This window comes from Alligator mississippiensis, chromosome 4, assembly GCF_030867095.1.
Source record: "Alligator mississippiensis isolate rAllMis1 chromosome 4, rAllMis1, whole genome shotgun sequence".
Lineage (NCBI taxonomy): Eukaryota > Metazoa > Chordata > Crocodylia > Alligatoridae > Alligator > Alligator mississippiensis.
The window spans coordinates 77,468,245-77,492,856 of NC_081827.1; the positions used below are offsets into that span (position 1 = coordinate 77,468,245).

General features: G+C 42.3%; 1 protein-coding gene across 2 annotated transcripts in view; it reads right to left on the bottom strand.

The window, feature by feature from the left end:
• PPP1R12A (protein phosphatase 1 regulatory subunit 12A) overlaps positions 1 to 24,612 on the bottom strand; it is a 195,607-nt gene that overhangs the window by 44,490 nt on the left and 126,505 nt on the right. The window contains exons 10-15 of one of the 2 annotated variants that reach the window (XM_006274960.4): positions 21,742 to 21,957; positions 20,743 to 20,837; positions 10,052 to 10,174; positions 5,717 to 5,884; positions 5,070 to 5,246; positions 75 to 165 (exon numbers count right to left, since the gene is read on the bottom strand). In XM_006274960.4, coding sequence (XP_006275022.1) covers positions 75 to 165; positions 5,070 to 5,246; positions 5,717 to 5,884; positions 10,052 to 10,174; positions 20,743 to 20,837; positions 21,742 to 21,957 — 870 coding nt within the window. The remainder of the gene's footprint in view (positions 1 to 74; positions 166 to 5,069; positions 5,247 to 5,716; positions 5,885 to 10,051; positions 10,175 to 20,742; positions 20,838 to 21,741; positions 21,958 to 24,612) is intronic. The other variant, XM_059726121.1, reaches the window with a different exon arrangement.

A 24,612-nucleotide genomic window follows, 5' to 3' on the forward strand; every position in this document is an offset into this window, starting at 1 on the left:
AATTAGATATCACTGTACCCAGGAGTTTGGCCCCAATTTAGGTTTTTATAAAAGGAAAAACAACCAAGATGTACCTGTGTAGATCTTCTGGACTGTCTTGCTTGCCTGGATCTAGCTTTTCTTTGGGACTCAGACTCTTCATCCCGAACAGGAGTGAGGTATGATCTGAAGAGTTAAATATGATTAAAATCAGTAATCATTGATACCTGCAAAACGTTATATGACCATAGAAAATGGAGAATAATACGATGGTAGTGATAAGAAAAAGAGAAGAGTTTCCCAAACTAAATGGCACATTATATTTATGTGGTGTACACATTCTCGCTCACACTTGCACACTTCGAAATTTCTAAAAGCACAGAATTTTCCTTCTGAATTAATCTTGTCAAATATTTATAGTCAGATAATATTTAAGCATATCACTAACACCTCACCCAACTCACGTAGTCAGCACCTACACCAATCAGTTAAAATATTACTTAGAATAGTAAAATGAGTCTCGAAACCATTTATTTTTTTGGTATGCCATCAGTCTGCCAAAACAATGGTAGAAAAGGGAGCTTCCAACTAAAAAACTTTTACCCATATTGCCAAGCAAATCAGAACTGAACTTTCTGCCTCACTGGCCAATGATCATCCCTGCAAAAAAGACTTAAAAATTTACAGCAGACTTGTTGGCTTCTTTGTGCCTGTTTTTGTTTGTTTTGTGTTTTTTTTTTTTTAAATACAGGCTAGCCAGAAGTACACTATGAAACCACAAAAGAAAAAAAAAAAAAAAGTTTTCAGCATTCTTTTAAAAGATACAGTCCCATGTATAAATTTGAGTTCTCTCTCGAATAAAGATACATTTTTAATTCTGAACCTTTAGTTTTCAGACCTGAAGGGCAAATCCTGAAACCAAGGAACAATACTTATGTTTGGATAGTCCAGGTTTTCTATAACAAGGACAGGGCAATGTGTGGAAACAGAGCCATAAGTACTAGGGCTCTGAGACGCTTTGGTAGCTGATTCAATTTGGAGGAGATTCAGCCCGATTCAGGGACCAAATCTCTGAATCTGAATTGAATTGAATCAGGAGACTAATTAAAAAAGCTCCAAATCAATTTGAAGCATCTGAATCGATTCAGAATAGCTTCGGAAAAGATTCGGCCACTTCGGAGATTCAGCCATAGACTAAACAGGCAGCTAACAGCTGCCTCCAGCTGGTAAGTCAGCTGGGGTTGGGGGAGGGATGGGATGGGGCAAGCTGCCCAGCCAGGGGCAAGAGGGTGCGTTAACTTGGGGAGTGGGGCGAGGGTGGAATGCAGGTGCAGCAGCACTGGGAACAGGACCTTTGCCCTGCTGCCGCTTGCCCAACTAGGGCACCGGGGGGGGGGGGGGGGGGGGGGGGGGATGCGGGTGCAGCTTGCTCCAAATGGAAAGGGGAAGTGGCAGCAGGGCAGATCCCCTGCTCCCACTGCTACCGCGCCCACATCCTGTCTCCCACTGCACCCGCTGGCAAGCGGCAGCAGGGCAGAGCCCCTGCTCCCAAGCCTGATGCAGGCACGGCAGTGCTGGGAGCAGGGGCTCTGCCCTGCTGCTGCCCAGAGTGAGCCACACCTGCATTGTGCCCCCCCGCCCAACACCAGCTGGGCAAGCGGCAGCAGGGCATAGCTCCTGCGGCTCCGCCTGCTGGAACAGGGGCAGGCACAGCCAGAGGAGCCGTAGGAGAAGCCCCCATGGCTGCTCTGCCTGGCCCCATCCCCCACCTGGCCCAGTCTCCCAACACTTAAAAAAAATTTTTTTAAAAGCCCCACATTTACCTGTGGCAGCAGTGGCGAATGGGGCCTCTGGACACTTATGGTAGAGCCGCCCCCACCTCCCCCCCCCCCAATGCAGCATGGGGCAAGGGGGATTGCTTCCAACTGCCTGGCCTGAGCTCAGTTCCCCACCAGCTGTGCTGCACCACAGCTGAGGAGTGGGAGGTGGAGAGAAGCAGCAGCAGCACAGGTGCTGTGCGACTGAAGCCACTAGACCTGCATCAGGCCAGAGCTGGATTATCCCACCACATGGCTTGTAAAGGCTGCTGGCCACTGCATGAAGCCATTGTCTCCCCATCCTCAATCAGAGCACTGTTCTGACACAAGGACCAAGTGGGCAAAAGTCATACAACCTGCACTCTGTTCTTCTGTGAGTCTCAGTTACAGAAAGCCTCAGTCACAGCAACTGGCTTTGGCCCTTACTGAATTGTCTATAATAGTGGTAAATGCTAATTCACGCTCCAAACAAATGATTTTCTGTTACAGGATAAAATAACTACTTGATTTCAGAGCTACCAGTGTTTTCCTAAGTAATACTAACAGTCGATTAAGATTATCAAATGCGTTTCAGAACCATTACATTATCTGGAAGTTGAAAGAGCCTAAAACCAAACTCTTGTCTTGAAATGCAGTTTTATTTACACACTATGTAGCCTTTGAGGAAGTGCACCGAGCCATTCTGGATGACAAAACTGGCCAAGTTAGTTGCCTTTCAAAACAGGAGACTTCACGTCATTTGATCTCAGATACAAAATGAAATATGGTTTGTTATGTTTTATCAGCTAGCTCTCTTAAGAGCCTTCTGCCTTTGAGTAATACACTAGAAACACTAAAAACGTTAATGTTTAATACATCTCAAAGTTGACTTGTTTTTCAGTTTGGAAATACTAAATATGTATTTAAAGTCACTTTTAAGATGCATATTTTCAACTGTAACATCATAGTAATAACTGGACAAAGTGCCAGTCCATCTATTACCTAAAAACTACCACCTAGTATCCCCATAATTGTTTGCAGCTCTGAAACCAAGCTTTTAAAAGTAACAAATATACAATCACTGGTTTATACTTTATTTTCTTTGCATGTAACTGTTATGAATACATGACCAACTGTACTTTTAGCTTGTCACAAGCTTGTTTAACTAAACTTAAAAAAGTACTCTTACAGCAGAGTAGGAATGTCCACACAGGGAGCTGTAACAGTATAAACCAAATGTATATACAAGCCCACGTAGACGTAGAATGTGCTGAACCTGTAGTGGTGTTTGTTACTATTATTACACTGGAACTGAAAAGCTGCTATACCACTAGTATGCTTTCAGAACTGGTTAAACAAAAACAAACAAACAAACAAACCAGTTTCTCTTCCTAAAATTTTCCCCAAAATAGTACTGTATACTAAAAATCACTATAATATCTTGTAATGGACTTGGTTATCAAATACAAATTTACAGACATTTGATCTATAAGAGCACTGGCAGACTTTTGGGGGAAATACACTCTACCGGAAGCAACAGTGCGTCACTTCAACCCGGTTCTGCAGCATCTGTATAGATCAGGCACTTCGTTAGGGCATTTTTCCATTTACATAAGTTGATTCAATCAGCTATTATATAAAAGTGCCAGAAAAGATCCACTAAAGTACCCGATCTATACAGATGTTGGGAAAGCTGGGTCCAAAGCATGTTTCCCCCCCTGCCCCCGCCCAATTCTTCTCAGCAGGCTAAATGAGGACCTACTAACTTATATTAAAAAAAACAGGAATAGCATGCTGTGCATGTAGTCAATATATCGTATTTACTCACATACCACACACTGATTTGGGGGAAAAGGCTGCTTCCAAAATTGGGGTCCATGTTTTAAGCAAGGAAGCTGTTTTTTCTTCACTGGAACAGAAGCATAGGAAGGTAATGCTACAAGATGGGAGTCTCTTGTAGCACTGGAGTCTCTCTCATGCAGCAAGCAAGAGTGTAGTACTAATTCATTCATAGCCACTCACAAACTGGCAACAGTTGTTGGCTGATCAGCTGAAAAGTTATGCCCAATTTAAGAGCAGGGATGAGAGGGCTAACACTTTGAACTCCATCCCTCCAGCCTTTTGTCTCATCTTGCAGCGCTGCCTTCCTATGAAAAAGGCCAGCTCCAGACTATTCTGCTACCCCAAGTCAGGTTCTTATGGAGCCCAGGGGGACTGTGGTTCTTATGGAGGGAGGGGGATTGCAATATGCATGAAAATACTTTTTTTTAAGTTTAAAACAGATCATCAGTGCATCATATTTTCATGCATATATAGTTATTACTCCAACTCAATTCGTACTCCAGTTCAATTAATTCAGATAATTTCCAAGGTCTCTTATGGTATACCGATATAGGCTATCAATAATGCATCTACCTTTGCATGTTACAACCTGGGGGACAACAGAGATTCATGGTATGCAGACCAGTTGCAGAGATCTACTAGTGCATACTTTACTCTTAATAATATACATGCAATACCCAAACAGGTCAGTGAGAGTGAATGACTGAATAATAGCCTTAAGTCTGGATTTTGTTTTCCTTTTAGTCCATATCAGAGACTTTTAATGTTTAAAGTAATCAGCTTAAAACTCAAATTATTTTAATTACAGGTTCTCTTTGATGGTACCAACATTTTTACTAACTTCATATGGCTGCTATCTATTCTTATGAAGGTTCCATGACAGCTGCTTTGCCTGCCATAACCATATCCCCTTATAGAATATGCATGTGTCAAGTAAGGCTGCAACCAAATAGCTTGAGAGCCACGTGATGCTTCATATGACTCCACTTTAAGGGGCAGGGAGGAAAGAAACCATTCCCATATCATGCCAGTTAAAAGTCCATATCAGCCACTCCACTACATGTAAAAAAATATGACTTACAATCAGAACATACTTCCAATTCTCACAGCAATCATAACTCATTTAAATATACAAATACAAGTTTTCAAGTAACGTTTCAAATTTTAATGCAAACACCACAAACACGATAAGCAAGACAGAAAATTCAGACAATTACCACGTTCTCTGTTGTTGCAAGAGTTTTTGTAGGATTCTTTGGAAGCTTCTCTCAAGGTAGGTTTTGGAAGCTTAATTATTTGAAGTGTGTTAACAAGTTTCACTACATTTAATAAATAGACAATTACTGGTTCTCTTCTAGTCCCATCAGATTTATGGTTAACCACTGCACTCTTCTAAAAAATAAAAAGATAATTCTGTACAAGAAAAACAGTACTCTCAAAACCTTTACACACCTCCGTCTCTCCCTGACCTCTGATGTTGAGGATACAGTGCCAGAAGTAGCCGTAGTCACGCTTGTGGAAGTGGCTGTAGCATTTACAACAGATGGTGCAACAGGAACGGTCACTGCTGTAGGAACATTGTCTTTTTCTTTCTCAGAACTATCCTCAGCCCACAAACGATTTGAGGTACTATAGCATCATAAGCAGCAGCACAAAAGAGAGAAAAGGAAACAGCTAAACAAATAAAGCACTTTACTAAACAGCTAACAACATGCAACTTGAGGAATGGATTTTTTTTTTTTTTTTTTTGTAAAGGTAAACATACGTGAGATGCGTCTCCACTGTAACATATAAAGCTCATCTAGAGCTACCGGATTGAATAAATTTAAAATTAAATAATATTGTACCTTTGTGGGGTTTTAAAAATATATATTCTTTGTCTTTCTGTCTTGAATGCTTTCTTTGCTAGACATGCAAATCTGCCACTTCATAGCAAAAGCCATTCACAATACTTTTGAGCCAAATGGTATAAGTTAAAAAAAAGGGAAAATTAAAAAATCCACAGCCCCATGACCTACTGAACAAGAACGCATGCACATACATAAGCACACAGTAGGTCTGACCAAAAAAAAAAGAAAAAAGTGTGCTGAGGCCCTTACCTGCTTTGTAAGCTTACTGAAGTAGAACCCGTTGTAGTCTTTGTAGTAGTGTTTGCGCTGGTAAGCAGGGGTTTCTGAAGACCAGCTGGAGAGGTAACTGTTGGCGCTGCCGTAGTAGTTGGAACACTAGAACTAATCAAGTCATCTTGTCTTCTACCAAAGGAGCCACTGAAGGAGAGAATTACATAATACGTCATGTGCATCTCACTATTCATTAAAAGACCATAATGGTATAAGTTATATTCATGGTTCCTTCTTGTCAGTGGTGCTTCTCCTGATCAAGTAAAACACAAACTCTTTCAGCCATATTAAAATAGAATTCCATCTTTAGTTTCCTTGACTGAGACCCTATTTCTGCTTCCAGTGCTGTCCTCTGGAAGTCACCTTTAATACTGTAATCAGGGCTCATGGTAGAGGTGATCTATTTTAATAGACCGACAAGATTTTTTTTAAAAAAAATTCTTTAATTGCAAGCTTTTGGGAGCAAACACCATTCATTAGACATCAGAGGACAGATTGTAAAAGTGCTCCAGGGTAGAAATGAAAGTCCATATTTCATAGGATTTCACAGAGGAGTCAACAGATGGAAAGCTCCTCTGGGCAGGCAGTTCTTGCAATTAAAGAATTTTTTTTGCAGCAATCTGGTTGGTCTAATAAAAGATATCACCTCTACCATGAGCCCCGATTGCTTTTTTCTTCTAGACCAATACGGCTATAACCTGGATAACCTTTAATACTGAATATTCATTCTCCTACTCAGAAAGGTCTGGAACCACTGGGTATCACTAACCACAATGTGTGGATGGATGGTACTGGCCAAAGACCTCATCTATTTTACCACCATCACCTTATTTTCACACTGTGACCCCTCTCTATAGCTCTTCATAGTGATACAGACTACAGAAAATGCAGAATGCTGCTGTACAGCTTTTATTGACAGGGCTAATATCAAATTCCCTTTGTTTCAACAGTTAAAATATATTGTGCTTGTTTCAAAGCTCTCTGGATTTTCTTCTCTCAGAAAGATCAGAATCATAGAATCATACAAAATTTGGGTTGGAGGGACCTCAGGTGGTCATCTAGTCCAACCCCCCGCTTAAAGCAGAACCAGCCCCAACTATACCATCCCAATTATTATGCTACCCTAATACCTTTCCCGTCCATCTTCACTCTTCAGAGTATGGAGAAAAGAACATATTGATATCTACGTTATTTCAATCGGCTCTGTAATTTCAATTCTGCACGATAGGACTGGAAGTGCTATGATCATATGCATATTTCTATGCCTGTATTTAACACCAGCAATGGCACAGACTGCTCAGATCATTAACCACATTACTACTAACTGCAAAACAACTGCATACATGATGGCCAATTTGCCATCACTACTCTGGATTCTGGGTTCTTGTTGCTAGAATTATAAAATGGCACATGAAACGTCCTGTTATAAGAACAATCTTATACAAGACAAGAAGTATGCTGATGTATGCCAAATTCAGAAATTTACATACCATTTCTCAAACCATAGCAATGCAGGAGTTACCGTTGTTTTTACCGCCCCTTTAAGTTAACCAAATGATACAAAGGAACTAGAAGGAGCCAGAATTGCTTAACTAAAATACACGTAGCTTGGGAGAGCTCCCAGTTATGGAATTGGCATATTCAGATCCTAGCCAGGCTAGATCAAGCCAGATGTAAAAAAAAATAGGAACGTTTTGGGACTGCTGTGAAGTGGCACAAGTATCACACTGCTTTAAAGTTATGTTGACCCTGAGGACACAAAATTCTCTTGGATGTTCAAGTGACATAAGACCCAGGCTCCAGGAAAACATCACAATCCCCACCACAGCCCGATCAGTAGAGAAAATGGGTAATAAAACAAAAAGGTTTTCAACTTTAAATAAATATGCATAGCATCATGTTGTATCAGGAGACCCAATAATAAAAAACATCATTTATTTCTGTCCCTTCCTTGTATCCTCTTTTCTGCTGGATCATTAACTCAGCCTTTTAAAAATTAAACTAGCAACAGTATTAATTTAAGTTTGTATGTGCCCAAGTACCTAAGTAATATTTTAATGTCACCCTTTTTCCTTTCCCACGTTCACTGAATGCTGCTTCCTCACTAGCTATATCCTGTCCAAAATTATATTGTAAGGGACGTCTTAGCTCAGAAAAAAATGCCTTATAGGACTGTGTGTTAAGCCCTGCATAAGTTAATAAATCTGCTCACTAGTAGTAGACAGAAAACCATACCAAAGACTACCTGTAATACAGAAGGGGCCTTTTATACTGAAAACCAAATTTCCACAAAATTTTAAATTTTATTAGATTTGTTAGGTGCCTTAAGACAAATAAAGTACTACATTAATAAAGATATATGCCCAAGACACAAGAATGTAACCAGTGAGTAGTTGTTAAGATACTAGACCAGAGGTAGGCAACCCCCAGCATGGTTGCCAGAGCATGGCATGCAAAGGTATTTTGTTTGGCATGCACACCTCCGGGCAGACAGCAGGGAGAGGGCCAGGGCTGTGCTGCCACAACAAGGATTGGGCCTCTCGCGGCTCCCTCAATACCCACCCATGGCATGCCAACATCTTACAAGTCAAAGTTGTGGATGTTTATAGCATTCTGGCCAAAAATGTTGCCGACCCCTGTACTAGACCATGGGCGAAATATTCACAGTACCTAAATAACAAACGAGCCCACGTCCTATTTTTAAGCACAAGTCTCACTGTCTACAGCCACCTTGAAAGTAAGTCTTTGGAAAATGTTCTCTTCTGGCAGTAAGAACAAATCACCAAGAATGAAGATCTATTTCAAAGTACTATAAATATGAGGAAGATATAGAAAAAGCTGATGGCACTACATTTCAAGAATAACAGAAAATTTAGATTTCTACAGTAACAGATGGCCACAGATGGAAAATTGTTCATGCAACCTTAACTAACATTTCTCCAAAAGAATAACAAGTCTTAAATCAAGGATTGCTTAGTGTTATTTTAAAAAGTTAAATTTTTTTGGAATTTGCTTTTAGGAAAACATGAAAAATGTCTTCCGAATCTCGTAGTCAAATTATTTCATATTGTGGAACCATTAATTCAGTGACAGAAGAATTAAAAGGCTGTGATCCACATAAAAACTTCCCCATGTGCATGTTCAGGTCTTTTAGTGTACCGCTAAGTCTTTTTAGTTATACATTACATCAGCAGTGCTCAAGCTTTTAGCCCCACAAGCCAAATGAGCAGAATTGGGCTAGTCTGTGTGCTGGATTGAGCCCTATGCGCCCAGCCAGGGACCTGCAAAGCCTCAGCTGGCCTCCAAACATTAGATTCAGGTCCTGCACCAGCCCCCATGTGCTCAGATTGAGCCTATGCTGTTCCTGCCCAGCCTTGCATGCCAAGATCAGACACCCAGTCTAGCATGCAGAACCTAGGGCTCCCTAAGGGTCCTGAAATTTGGCAGCCAGGCAGAAGAGGCATTGCTTCCAGCCACTAAGTTTTCAGACGTGCAGGCATGATGACACAGCACTGGGGGCCAGATCTGGCTGGGGAATGAGCACTGCTGTATTACATTCAAATACCTAGACTCACAATCATGCAAGAATAGTCCTACCAAAATCAATAATTGATCAGAGTAAAATTAATCATGGGGTTGGACTAGAAGACCTCTGACAGTCTAATTGCCAAGTTTGCAGGATCTGGACCCTTCTGAGATCTTTGTGAAATGGGTACTGTACATATATTTCCAACAGAATCATCCATCAGTCATATGAAAATCACTAAGTGCCATATCCTGAGAAAAAAATCCCACAGACTACAGACTACACACCGTGAGGCCTGAAGCAATGCTTAATTTTAAAAGCACTGCCAAGTCAACATTTGGAGAGAGGGCAAATAATGGGACAGGCATTTTTTCCACTTGGGTTTCAAAAGGCTGAAGCTTTTTTAATTCCAATAGTTAAAGTCCCTTTCAGCTGTTGAACAAAACTGGGAAATTTCAGACAAATTTCAGACACATTATTTACTATAACTCCTATTTAAACTGTCCAGCTCAAATAGATTTGTAAGTCTATACAAATTAGTAGTAAGCCTATAAAACAAGTAATGTTCATTCTTTTAATAAATAAAATAAAGTCCCAATGCACACCTGGAAAAGTTGTTTTAACTTATATTTCTTCACCAGTAGCATCAGCTTTGTTATCACAGGCGATGAAACTACAATATTTAAATTTAAAACTGCCCATATACCATACCGGTAATTGTGGTGCCTCAGGCCAAAGTTAACCCATGTACTTATCTTATTGAAAATTCCACCCAAAGATTGCCATACCTTCTTTGATAACTTGCATTCTGTGATGTAGGGCCTTCATTCAAAGTGTTCTTCTTGACATCATCTTCCCATTTTCTTCTCGTGTAAGAACCACTACTACGTATTGAGCTAGCAGACAAGTCCCTGTAAAAAGATTGCATTTTTGCAAACACTTACGTTAAAAATAGTTTTGTTAGTTTCTTTGAAGAGAGCTAAACACTAGAAAGAAAAAGAAAAGAATTGGGATGCAAGAATTACGTAAAAAGGTGAAGACATGAATATAGGAATTCAATATAATTAGGAATTCTGAAACTTTCTATACATAAACTATTATGTCCAGTCATGTTATGACTGAACACAAAAAAAGATTGAAGGAATCTGTGGGAGCAAAAAGAATCCATGATTATCAAATTAGTAATCAGCATGTATATGCTGACATCACTGACAAGAGCAAGAATCTCTAATACTGATTCTCAGGGGTGTCAAAGCGAGAACTAGTAACTCTACTAAGGAACTAGTCTCACAGCATCTCTCGTTCCTGACAGTGATTTCCTAGCTCAAAAGCTGCTTGGCTCCATCAGGTAGTGAAAGCTCAGAATAGTATGCAATATGACCCACAAAAGCCACTCTAGAGGCCTAATCTGTACTGTAACCTACAACTACTTTAGTTCCTAGGTAGTTCCAGCAGTTTGAAGGAAGCAAGAACTCCACCAAAGCAAGCCAACTGCAAAAATAACTTTACTATGGGAAAAAAGGAACAGATATATTTCAACAAAGTATAAAATAAAAAAATGAAAAAAGAATTGAAAAAAATCCATCAACTTTGAGCCAAGAACAAGCAGAAGTATAGAGAAAGGGGGGGAAGGAGAAAAAAATGACATCTGGAAATGATATCCTGGGTACCTCACATTCCCCATGACAGAATTTACCCCCAAAATCACTCACTTCTTACTACAAAATGGTATCCAGAATCTCAGCTGTTCTCTTAAAAAAAAACAACTTTTTTTTAGCTCTTATGTTGTTGTGTAGAAGAACCTTAAGAATGTAAACCACATCAGCTAAAGGAACATCTCCTGATGCTCAACAGAGATATAAACTGCCCTATGCTTAATGAAAGCCTTTTTACAGCAATTTTGCTGTTACAGGGTATGGCATTGTGCAAAGATATCAAAGAATTCCAATTTTTTTGTAAAATTTGCTGTTCTACTGTAGCCAGGTCCATGGCATTGTGTCCAGCTCCATACCTATTAGGTCTTGCCTGGAGGAACTGCATCCTCTGTAGCTTTTGTTCCAATGGGAAGTTATATGAATTACAAAGTATCATCTATGAACTACTCTCTGGAGATAGAGAGCCAGCACTCTTCGGAAAAGCTGGCGTTCAGCTTGCTGATAGAGAAGGTAGCGGGGGACTGAAGTTGAGGAAATATCAGAAACCACAGCTTTACTTCAATAAGTTGCTGGGCTGGATTGTAGGAATCAGTGGACTTGCTTCTATGTGGAGAGTGATCAGACTAGATGATGAATTTTAACAAGCCCTTCTTCCTTGAAACTTTAAATATATAATGAGCATGCCTGTGGAACAATGCAGTAAAGGCAGACAGAGCCAAGCAAATAAACACCCGACACAGCAACAAGCTGCCCCATCCTGGCCAGGTATGGGGAAAGCAAGTGAAGGACATTCTGTTGCTAATGGTTGGTTGATACTGCAACAGCCAAGGCAAATGAGACCAGGCAGTAGGAAAACATAACAAAAAATTCCATTGTTGCAATAATCATTGCAAAATTAGTTGATGTCTTTAGCAGCAATGAGTATTTTCCACTAAGAGCTACAGGTGTGGATATTTAGTGGTGTTTAAGATGTGTATAACAAATATTTCATTGACATAGAGCGCAAAGGTGTCAAACTCATCCCATCAGCTAAGGCTGAATCTAGACAGGGAGGTTACTTTTCGGGCCAGATTTGGCCCAGGCCACAGGATGGTGGCAACAGGTCCAGTAGGGACAGTGGTGGGTGCAGTAGGGACAGAATCAGTAAGGCAAACAGTGATGGGACAGGGAGAGTAAGGCTGTCAGCATAGCCCTCACTTGTCATCCTGCCACTGATGGCCCTGTCCACCAAGGTCTAGAAGCCCCAGATCCTGTGACAGGCCACCCCATCCCCCAGGGGTAGACCACCAGGCTAGATGAAGCAGCACCATGGAATGGATCCAGGCCACAGTCTTTATGTTTGATGCCCCGATACAGAATAAATGAATACTGAAGCAGAATTTGGTCCCCTTGGGCTGTAGAGTGGGTCCAGATTATAAATTACAAAGAAATATTTCTCTCTCTCAAGATTAAATCAATGCAGGAGGCTTGTTCTGGGTGAAGTCTCAAAGAATACAATCAAAATAAAAGACAAACATTGTTAAAAACAAACCAACAGTAACTAAGCGATTTCAGCATGAAAGGAAGAAAGCCGTACCTCCAAAGGATAGGAAGCCTAAGCAGCTTCAGCCACATGACCTTAAAAAAAAGTAAAAGCTTATCAAGAACTGGCCAACTCAAATAAGAGATGCTCCAAAAAGAAAACAAAATTGAAGGGGGAAGGATTGCTTAAATGCTCCTTTTTCAAAACAGATTCTGCCACCCAGAGACTGAATTTAAGCAATAGCGCTTTATAAATGTAAGAAAAGTCATGTGTTTGCCTTCTGCATGTTATAAACCGAAACCCTTTTAAGAAAAAAACAAAATGTGTTCTTCCATTTCAGTAGAAACCACTTGATATTATAAGTAGTGATATGACCTTTCAAGTGCAGGCTTTTCAGCAAATAAAGAGATGTACAATTAGAGAACCATTTAGATATGGTCCTTCCAATGATTTTATTGGGGCAAATACTTAGGTGGCCTTCTTGAGGCCTTTAGTGTGTTCCACACATTAATCCAAGGATTTCATATATTTCATAGACATTAGGGCTGGAAGGGACCTTGGAAGATCATCAAGTCCAGCCCCCCGCCCCAGGGGCAGGAAGTCAGCTGGGGTCAAAGAATCCCAGCAAGATAAATGTTCAGATGTCTCTTAAAGGAGTCCAGAGTAGGTGCTTGCACCACCTCTGGAGGCAGTCTGTTCCAGGCCTTGGGGGCTTGGACAGAAAAGAAGTTCTTCCTTACGTCCAGCCTGAAATGGTCTTGGAAGAGTTTGTGACCATTTGACCTTGTCCTCCCTTGGGGCGCTCTGGTGAACAGGCGTTTCCCCATATCCTTATGTACACCCCTTAAGTACTTATAGGCAGCCACCAGGTGACCCCTGAGCCTGCGCTTTTCCAGGCTGAAGAGTTCTATGGCTCTCAGCCTCTCTTCATAAGACCCGTTCTCTTGCCCTCTGATCATGCACGTGGCTCTCCTCTGGACTCTCTCAAGCTTCTCCACATCCTTTTTTAACTGTGGAGCCCAGAACTGGCTCCAGCTGCAGCCTCACCAAGGCCAAGTACAGTGAGAGGATGATATCCTGAGATTTACTTGAGAAGCATCTATGGATGCAAGACAGAGTTTTGCTCGATTTACCAGCTGCAACATCGAGGCTCTTCAAACAAAGTGGACAAGTGACCGTGGGAGAAAGTGCAAGAAAAAAGTGCTGGGCAAGTGCACCAAACACTAAGTGAAACTTTTAAGCACCTAAAAGTTTAAATCAAATTAAACGAAAAAGACTGAAAAAAATAAGTAGTCACAGATTGAGGACCTGGAAGGGCATCTGCATCTAACCTCCACTACTTTGGAGGATCCAGCAGCTCTTGAACTAGGATTCTATTCTCTCGGGAGGTAGAAGCCAGAGATTCAGGAGTGAAATACCTTTGCAGATAATTGCTCTAAATATTTTTCTGGGTTTTTTTCTTGGGCTGAAAAAGGGCAATGATGTGAGAGGAATGCGTGGGAGAGGATATCACAAAAAAAAATGAAAACAGAATTTTCAGGCACAGCACAAAGTGTTTGAAGACTGCACTACAAAAAAGGTAGGTGTCTGATCCTCAAAACTGCTCCTACAAAAACCTTAACAGCTTTGAAAAGACAGACAGCAGTTTAGAAGGGTCCCTGATTAATGCACTGATATACAAGAGTAAAAGGAGCACACAAGTCTTCTTGCTTTAATCTTCCACTACAATAAGCCTACTCCAAAACTTTTCCTTTTATGCTTGGCCTTCTAGACTAAAGAGAAGAGAGAGCTAAATGGAAACGAATTACTAAGACTTTAAACAGAGTCAAGAATGCAGGCTCTAATTGCAGGCAAGAAAACCCCAATAAAAGTTTTTATAAGGCAAGTTAAGTTTTTTAGACAGTCTGGCTGGCTGTAAAATTCTGTCTTCTAAAATTGTCTGTAAAAATAGAATCCCAGAAGTGCTGGACTCTCATATTCTGCCACACGTGATCCTTTCAAAATGAAGATAGAATATACTACCCTAATTTTACATTGGTGAAAAAAGATCAGAATCTATTAAGCTGATCAGATCAAATGCAAGGAAAGAGAAAGTACCTGTGCCAGCAATAAAACTGTATATATTATTATAATTTAAGGGTCTTTGGTAGCTACTGGGCGCGTCTACATGAGACACTACTGCACAGTAGCGTCAGCAGGCACTAACTGTGATGCAATAATACTGTGCAGTAGTAACGAGCTCTCTGCTACTGTGGAGTAGCCTCTGAAAAAAAAACATGTAGTGACGCTTATTCACGTACTAAGTGACTGTGCAGTCTGCTGCTCACGTAGACATGGCCACTGTTCCCATATTACCAAACAAAAATATTTGATAACACTGTTAAATATTTGTATAGGCATGACAGCCTTGAAAACAATGCCCACTTGATTAACCTTCTAGATGCATAAATTGATACTCTGAAGAATTTTTTGCAAAGTGACAAAAAAAATCTAAAAGTAATAAGATTTTCTGGGTACATCTGAAGCCCACCCCCCACTGGAAAAAAAAAAAAAATCAGACTCTCTCTAAGCTGAATGTACACTTGGGTAACTTCACAAACAGGACATTACTCCCTTGGAGTCTGCTACTGTTAATATAGGAGTGAAAAAGTAAGGTAAAAGCATTTGCATAGGCAAAATCAGTAGCCATATCAGCAGCAACTATGAGCAAGCCTGCAGCTGTAGTGATATTATGCTAGTATGGGCATGAATCATCACATCTGCATCTGTGACATGAAAAGTCAACTTTGAAACTCATCTTGCCCAAGTAGCATACTTAAAAAGTTATTTCTGGCACTGTTAGCTGCTGAAATATACCATATTTACTCAAATACAAGACAAGATTTTTTTACCCAATTAGCACAGGGGGAAAAAAATCCCCTCATCTTACATTCACAGAAGATGAAACCTCATTAAGTACACAGCCCATTATTAAATCGCTGTCAAAAGCAGCATGTGCTCAGTAACCAAAACCACCTACAAAAGTTGATTCAATGCAGCCAATACTGACCTTGACTATAAAACACATGACCCATATTAGGCAAACATACTGATGGGAACCTACTACAAGAACAGGTTAATACAGCACCTATATCTGAATAAGATATATGGTATTACCCATTGCACACAATCCTCCTCAGTGCCAACTCTTTTTCAAGTCATGGTGAGCCACTACACTGAATACATTTCAACTTCCTCTCCACTCCCAGAGGAAGTGGAGCTGTACCTTTCTTTCCCCATTTCCACTATTTCTGTTTCTTCACCTGCCTTAAATGTCTGGCAAACATTAAACAGGGCTCCAAACATTTCACCCACAGTCTGTCACTCCTCTCTCAGCATGTTGCATATGATGGCTCTGCCCTCCATGAAGCAGAGCTGGACTAGGTTGCCTTGCACGTCATCTGCATATACATTTCTGGAGGATCCCAGGACTTGTGACAAGAACACCTGGTTTCAGTCATGAGTGGGGGGCTAATACAGGAGCTCAGGTGGTATTTTCCTCCATTTTCCCAGTAAGTGGACGGGGTAGGTGTCATGAGGCCTGCACTGATGTGGTTAACCGGCAGCTTCGGAGCTGGTGCCAAGAGGCAGGCTTTGGGTTTTTTGACAACGACCCATGTTTTTGTAAGGAGGGCATGCTGGGGTGGGATGGGCTTCACCTCTCCCCTAATGGCAGACGTATCTTTTCCTCTAGGTTGGCTGATCTCGTACAGCGGGCTTTAAACTAGCTTCGCCGGGGGAAGGGGCTGCTTCGAGTGGAGAGGATGCTTTACCAGCACGCAGGGTGACAAGAGGAAGGGAAGCACAGGTAAGCATCAACATCTGAGGAGCAGGGGACCACAACTCTCCTGGGAGTGGGAGGAAGGCATGAGCACCCTCAGGAGGCCTCAGGTGCCTCTACACTAATGCTTGTAGTATGGGGCGTAAGCAGGAGGACCTATGCCTCCTGATTGCAAGTAAGAACCCAGACTTAGTAGGGCTCACAGAAACCTGGTGGGACCCTACCTACGACTGGGCGGTGGGCATTTGGGGGTATACCCTATATAGAAGAGACAAGACAGATAGAGCGCAACCCCCCCACCTTTCCTATGTCAAAGAGCACCTCACATCATCAAGGATTAGCTTTGGGTTAGAGGAGGGTCGGGCAGAGACACTATGGGTCAAACTATAAGGGGGATGTGGTGAAAGGGACCTTACAGTGGGTGTCTACTACAGACCACCCAAACAAGGGGAAGAGCTAGACCAGGACTTCTCCAGTCAGCTTATGGAGGCGGTTAGGTCAAGGGATGTCATTGTCATGGGTGACCTAAACTATCCAGACATTTGCTGGGAGGAGCAGACAGCCAGGTCTGACCGCTCACGTAGGTTCCTGGCTGTATTACAGGACCTTCACCTTATCCAGGAAGTGCACAGCCCCACTAGGGTAACGCCTTGCTGGACCTGGTCCTGGCCACGGGGGATGACCTGGTGAGGGGACTGCAGGTCCTTGACCACATGGGCAATAGCGATCATCACCTGCTGGATTTCACTATCCAACGCAGGGTGTCTAGGGCTCACACCAAGGCTAAAGCCCTTGACTTCAGAAGGGCCAACTTCAATGAGCTTAAGAGACTAGTGGGGGAGGCACTAAGGGCCCAGAAGGTAGAGGAGATGGGAGCCCACGAGGGATGGTCGTACCTTAAGGGGGTGATCCTCCAGGCCCAAAGGATAACAGTCCCTGAGAGAAGCAAGGGGGGTAAGAGTGCTCAGAAACTCCCTTAGCTCAGCAAGGGCATTCAACAATGCCTGAGGTCTAAAAAGGAGGCATACAACCAGTGGAAGGGAGGAACTATCACCAAGGAGGAGTACTCTCCTCCTCGGCCCGGGAGTGTAGGAGGGCTATTAGGAAGGCCAAGGCAGAGATGGAACTCAGGCTAGCATCCAGGATTAAGGACAACAAAAAGTCCTTTTTCAACTACACTGGGAACAAGAAGAGGGCACCAGACAATGTAGGGCCCCTGCAAGACACAAACGGTAATCTGGTGGCCACGCCAGACAAGAAAGCTGATATTTTTAACAGTTTCTTTGCCTCTGTTTTCCTGAACAGGGACCAGGATATCCCACCTACCAGAGGTACAGACAATCTTGGGGATAGCTCTATTAAGCCTTCAGTCAGTGCAGATGTAGTTAGGGATCTTCTCGAAGGGCTAGACATTTTGTAAATCTGTAAGTCCAGATGCCCTCCAACCAAATGTGTTGAGGGAGCTGGCAGGGGTCATCGCAGAGCCCTTGGCCCGGCTGTATGAGCATTCGTGGTCATCTGGCCAGGTGCTGGGGGACTGGAAACTGGCTAATGTGGTCCCTATTTTTAAGAAGGGGAGTAAGGAGGACCCAAGTAATTATAGGCCTGTAAGCCTCACCTCAGTGCTCGGGAAGATCTTAGAGAGAATCATCAAGGAGCACATCTGTGGGGAGCCTGCAAGGGAGATCATGCTCAGGGGCAATCAGCATGGGTTTACCAAAGGCAGGTCCTGCCAGACCAACCTGATTGCCTTTTACGACCAAGTAACTAAATCCTTGGATGATGGTGTCGCTATGGACATAGTCTTTCTAGACTTTAAGAAGGCCTTTGACACGGTCTCTCACCCTATCCTCATCAGTAAATTAAGCAACTGTGGCATTGATGCCTACACAGTTGGATGGGTAAAAAATTGGCTGATGGGGCGCACCCAGAGTAGTGATGGATAGGTTCATAGATTCATATATGTTAGGGTCGGAAGGGACCTCAATAGATCATCGAGTCCGACCCCCTGCATAAGCAGGAAAGAGTGCTGGGTCTAGATGACCCCAGCTAGATACTCGTCTAACCTCCTCTTGAAGACCCCCAGGGTAGGGGAGAGCACCACCTCCCTTGGGAGCCTGTTCCAGACACTGGCCACTCGAACTGTGAAGAAGTTCTTCCTAATGTCCAGTCTAAATCTGCTCTCTGCTAGCTTATGGCCATTATTTCTTGTAACCCCCGGTGGTGCCTTGGTGAATAAATACTCACCAATTCCCTTCTGTGCCCCCGTGATGAACTTATAGGCAGCCACAAGGTCGCCTCTCAACCTTCTCTTGCAGAGGCTGAAAAGATCCAGTTTCTCTAGTCTCTCCTCGTAGGGCTTGGTCTGCAGGCCCTTAACCATACGAGTGGCCCTTCTCTGGACTCTCTCCAGGTTATCCGCATCCCTCTTGAATTGCGGCGCCCAGAATTGCACGCAGTACTCCAACTGCGGTCTGACCAGCGCCCGATAGAGGGGAAGTATCACCTCCTTGGACCTATTCGTCATGCATCTGCTGATGCACGATAAAGTGCCATTGGCTTTTTTGATGGCTTCGTCACACTGCCGACTCACGTTCATCTTGGAGTCCACTAGGACTCCAAGATCCCTTTCCACTTCCGTGCTACCCAGCAGGTCATTCCCTAGGCTGTAGGTATGCTGGACATTCTTCCTCCCTAGGTGCAACACTTTGTATTTCTCCTTGTTGAACTGCATTCTGTTGTTTTCTGCCCACTTGTCCAACCTATCCAGGTCTGCTTGCAGCTGTTCCCTGCCCTCCGGCGTGTCCGCATCTCCCCATAGCTTTGTGTCATCTGCAAACTTGGACAGAGTACATTTCACTCCCTCGTCCAAGTCACTGATGAAGACATTAAAGAGTATCGGTCCAAGGACCGAGCCCTGCGGGACCCCACTGCCCACACCCTTCCAGGTCGAAACCGACCCATCCACCACGACTCTCTGGGAGTGACCCTCCAGCCAATTCACCACCGGACTGTGTAGTCATCCAAGTCAGCCTCTTAACTTGTTCACCAGTATGGGGTGGGACACCGTATCGAAGGCCTTCCTGAAGTCTAAGTATACGACATCCACCCCTTCTCCTGTGTCCAGGCGTTTCGTAACCTGGTCATAAAAAGAAACTAGATTGGTCAGGCACGATCTGCCTGCCACGAGTACGGGTTGTACTTGACCTGGCGAGATGTGAGCAGTGGGGTACCCCAGGGCTCGGTCCTCGGGCCCGCACTGTTTAACATCTTCATCAGTGACTTGGATGAGGGGGTGGAAAGCACGCTGTCCAAGTTTGCTGATGACATTAAGATGTGGGGCGAGGTGGACGCACTTGAAGGGAGAGAGAGGCTGCAACTAGATTTAGACAGACTACAAAAGTGGTCAGACGAGAATAGGATGGGGTTCAACGTAGACAAATGCAGGGTGCTGCACCTTGGGAGAAGGATCCACAGCATACATACAGACTGGGGAGTTCCCTTCTTGAAAACACAGAGGCGGAAAGGGATCTTGGAGTCAGTATTGAGTCCAAGATGAACATGAGCCGCCAATGCCAAACCGCAGCCAGCAAAGCCAGCCATACTTTGTCATGCATCCAAAGGTACATTTCAAGCTGGTCCAGAGATGTGATACTCCCCCTCAAGGGTGCTAAAGTGTCGGGGCTGCCACATAGTTACCATCTACACATGCATTTCAGTGCACATAATTACTCTTCTGTAAGATAGCACTGTCCTATGGCACAGTTAATTAATTTACTGTGCCTGAATACTAGCACACCTATGGACAGTGACACTTTACTGGGAAGCTAATTAGTCAACTCCACAGTAAAGTGCATGTGTAGATGCACGCTGCGTTTTCAAATTTGCTTCTCACTTCCATGTGCTTAGGGAGAGCGGGGTCTACCAGTAAGTTGGGAGAACAGAGGGCGACCAGACTCCCCAGATTTATTTTCCCCACTGTAGCAGCAGAAGGGGGACAAATTCAAGGCAAGCTTCCAAAAATTAGATTGTATACCCAGAAAATTATAACAAATGTATTAATTTTCTGGATATGGAATTGAATTATTGGAGGGCTGGCTTATATTCAAGGTCATCTTATATTTGAGTAAATACGGTAGATACTTTTACTTGTGTAAGACCAAGATTATACTCTCGGTAGTGTAAATCTTCAAGTTTTCCCCAAAGACATCTGTCCATTGCTCTTTAAGAAAGGAATATACAAATATACAGTCATTTACTGATATTCTGTTCTGAGGCAATAAAACAGCAGCATTCTTGTAACTGCAATGTTACCCATCTGAAAGAAGAGAAGTGACAGAAACGCTTTGGACTGAACAACCCAGAACTTTTTTGCATTAAGTTTGGCTAGACTTCTCTCTCAGAAATCCAGGGACCAGGTTCCAAGAAATTTTGAAGTAAAATTGTATGTATATTTAACCCACAAGTTAATTTGAGAGTCACCTGTTCTCTTTCTCATCTATGTCAGATGTACTGGCCAATCGCCTTGGGATTGTAGGTGCAACATATGCAAGTCTAGTTCCTTTACCATCCTTTTCCTGCAAAAGACAAATATTTTTTAGGAGTGAAAAATAGCTCTGTAGAGGGTCGCAAGTGATGTTAAAAGTGAAAATAAAGTTTGTTAAACAGCTGCTAATTATACTGCTATCCATCTGTTGAGAATTTTTTTAGGCCAATTCTAGTTAGATTTTGCCAGGTTAAACTGTACAATTGGCTCCAATCAGAGGTTAAGAATAGCAAAGCACCACTGTGAGAACAGCAAACTGTTCAAAGCATCTAAAAGTCTTAATTTTCTACAGCATTTGATTTTCTATTATTGGGACTCCAAAAGGTTGGGTTTAAAATAGCAATGGCCAACTATGTCTTTACACAGTATAGTGGCAGGGTGTTTTTCATAAATCTGTAAACTTATTTAAATCAGGACCCTGTACAAGAAGACATAAGTACTTGAAAAAGGAATGACTGGACTTAAGAAACTCAAAGGGACAAAGTAATTAGTTACTCAAATACCCAAACAAGCTATGCAACTATTTTGGCACAATAGTTCACAGTTTAATTATGCTCCCAACAATAGGTGAATGAGGGGGTATAAAAAGCTTCCCTTTTGACTTCACTTACAGTACCCACATGTAAGGGACAGAAACCATCACAGTTCTTGCACTTGATGAAGTGCAAGCCTTGGGACCAGATAAACTGTTTTGCATGGTTTGAGACCCTTTCCAAAGGTGGCTCAAAACTTACAGTTCTGGGGCAGCTCTAACCCCTAGCTGTAACTGTAGCTTCATGCATCAATTTAATTTTTAAAGATTAAGAGCACTGTAACTGCTGTAATGAAGTAATCTTTAGGACTGCATATTACATTCAATTTACATCATAATTAACATTTACACTAACTGTATTAGTGGGTATTTTGAAATGTTTTATATTCTGAAAATCGATTACCTTTTCTTTGTTGTCTAATGAAGAGGAGAGCCTGGGACTTGAAGCTGAACGCATGACACCTGTGGAGTCCTTTTCTTTCTGAGCTTCTTTGGAAGCTGTAATCTCTGCAAGTGCACCATAACTACCAGTCTTCCGAAGCCCTAACCTCCAGGAAGCAGGAGATTCATCTTTTCTCTCTTCCTCTTTTGGAGAAACTTTGGTTGTTGAAGTTGGAAACTAAAGGGGAAAAAGAGACATCAACAAGTTTAAGACCTTTAATCCACACTAACTGATATTTCATTTAACACACATTGCAAAATATGCTATTTTCAGTAAATGTACTGAAAATGTGGGGGAGAGAGGGAGGGATGAAACAGCTTACACACTTCCTGGGTACGTTAATGACATAAATAAATAGCTGGTAAAAGGAATACAACATTTTCTAAAAGTTAGCTTTAAAAAAATCCACACCTTAACACACATTGTGATAATGAGGCAAACAAAAATTTACACACCATTTAAAACCATGCAATCGGGTATGAACAGTTTGATTAAATATGTTATTTTGCAACCTGAAAACAAAATCTTGTGCACACCAAAGTCTCACCATAGACTTTTCACCCTTACTGGGCACAAGAACAATGCCAGTTTTTCGCAAGCCCTGTCTCCATGATGTAGGATCTACTGACTCCACCACTGGGATGATAGGAGGAATGAAATCATACTAAAGCCAATTAAGACAAGACAAAGATAAAGAATGAAAGAATGGAAATGGGGGGGAAGCTGTTTTTAAGTCACACATTTGAGTCCTTGTTCATGTATGCTGCTCATTGTTAAAGAACACAAAATATTTAAGAGAAGAAAAACCATTTTAATACCTTTAATAACTTTAATGCTATCTGCCCATGCAGATGTACCTGCAGTAGCTTCATTACCAAGATACTATCAGTGTCACTGCAGCCCATGTGCTGCACAAGCCTATCAGGATCTTAGGGATGTACTTGATGGTTGAGATCCAACCACCATGCTATTGGCAACTGAGATAGTTTAAAGCTACCTTGGGTATGTCCACAGTGAACATTTACCACATTCAGAAATAAATCTTGATATAGATATCTATAATCCATTATGTTATCAAAGTGCAACATACTGGGAGTGCACATTTCAAGAAAGTTCACTTGATCTATGGTACGGAAATTACAGCAAAACACGTGCCACGCTTTATACAGAAGAGGCTGGAACATTTGTACCCAAGTAGTTTGTAACCCACTTTATTCGTATAAGATTGCCGAATGAAAGACAAGCCCCTCTGCAACAGCTGCACAAGGATTGTTGAGATGCTCCTGTGGTTTGTTGCAGCTTGCAACTTCAAGGACACTACCCAAATCAGCTGGAGTTTATCAGTGGCCCCCACACAGCTGATCAGAGAAAAGGCACCTTTTGGTGCCACCCTCCTTTCATAGGACTTCAGACTCAGAGGATGAATGCTGCTGTTGTTTACCCCCACTCTCCTGCTGAATTCAGCATGAGGGGAAAGGAGGTTATGAATGGTAAAAGCACTGACACCTGGTACTGTGCAAAAAGTAGGGGCTCGGACCAGAGCCCACAAGCACCTGCACTAACTAGGCAGTAAGCTCAGAACTCATCATGCACGCACAGAACAGCTGAAGGGGGGATGTGGCCAGACCCTCCTCACCCTGCTCCCAGATCTACTGCTGCAGCTGTATACATGGCATTAGGATTATCCTAATCCTTCAGATCTAGAAAAGAAAACTGCATCCTAACACCATTAAGTAGTTCAAGTTCAGAGTCTTGTGGCATTTGACAGGCATAGTATAAAGCAGTGGTTTTCAACCTTTTTTGTACCAGGACCCATTTGTAAACATTGATGGCCAGTGCCCCTCACTCCCAATCTGCTGCCCCCTCCCCCCAGGCCCCAGCCACTCAGTGTGGGGCGGCAGGGGGTGGGGTTTGTGTGGGGCATGGGGAGCCCTAAACAACCCCTTGCAGGCTGGAACTCTGCCTATCTGCAAGGAAAAAGCCATGGTTTCCCATGTTTTTCTCTTTAAAGGAGAAGCCATTTTTTTTAAATTTATTCATGACCCTTTCACATATTATTGTGACCCACGGCTTATGAAATGCTGACCAAAAGGGTCTGTATTTATTAGGGATATCTTCAGTTAACAATGTAAGAGAGATATTAGGGTGGGTGTCAAAGCAATAAAACCTAGGGATGTTGCTGCAAGTTTGGAGCTTGAAGCAAAAAGACAGCAAGATTTGTTGAGGTGAGATGTGAAAGTTGGACAGAATTTAAGTCAGTCAAAATGGCCAACCATGAGTAATGCACCCATCATGTCAACTGAAAATGAATCTCTCAAAGAATCATAGTTACTGGGTAGTAAAATGCACATTAAATGGCAATTGATGACAGATACCAAACTAAAAAGATTTTTTTCTTTTAGTGGGGGCAATCCCTTTTACTTACTGAAAAGCCTTTCACAACTTTAAATCCTTTCAACCTCCATCTATACTGACTCATTTCAGTTCTGCATCCTACCACTCTTCTCACATCAGGAATCAGTAGTAAGCAGTTTATAAAATGTAGGTTCTTTGTATCTTCTAAAAATGTTTATTTTACTCAAAACCTGCCTGCATATATAAGAATAGGGCCATACTGGGTCAGATCAATGATCCATCAAGCCCTGTGTCGTGTCCCCAGTGGTGGCATTCTTTAAGGGAAGAGCAAAGGAACATGAAATATCTAGGATGACTTATCTCCTGTCATAGATTCCCTATCATCCACCATCAAAAGCAAGATGGCAGAACCATAACATAACCACATTTCATATTTTTCAGCAACAGGTCTCTTGTCCTAACTTGTTCAGAGTAAAT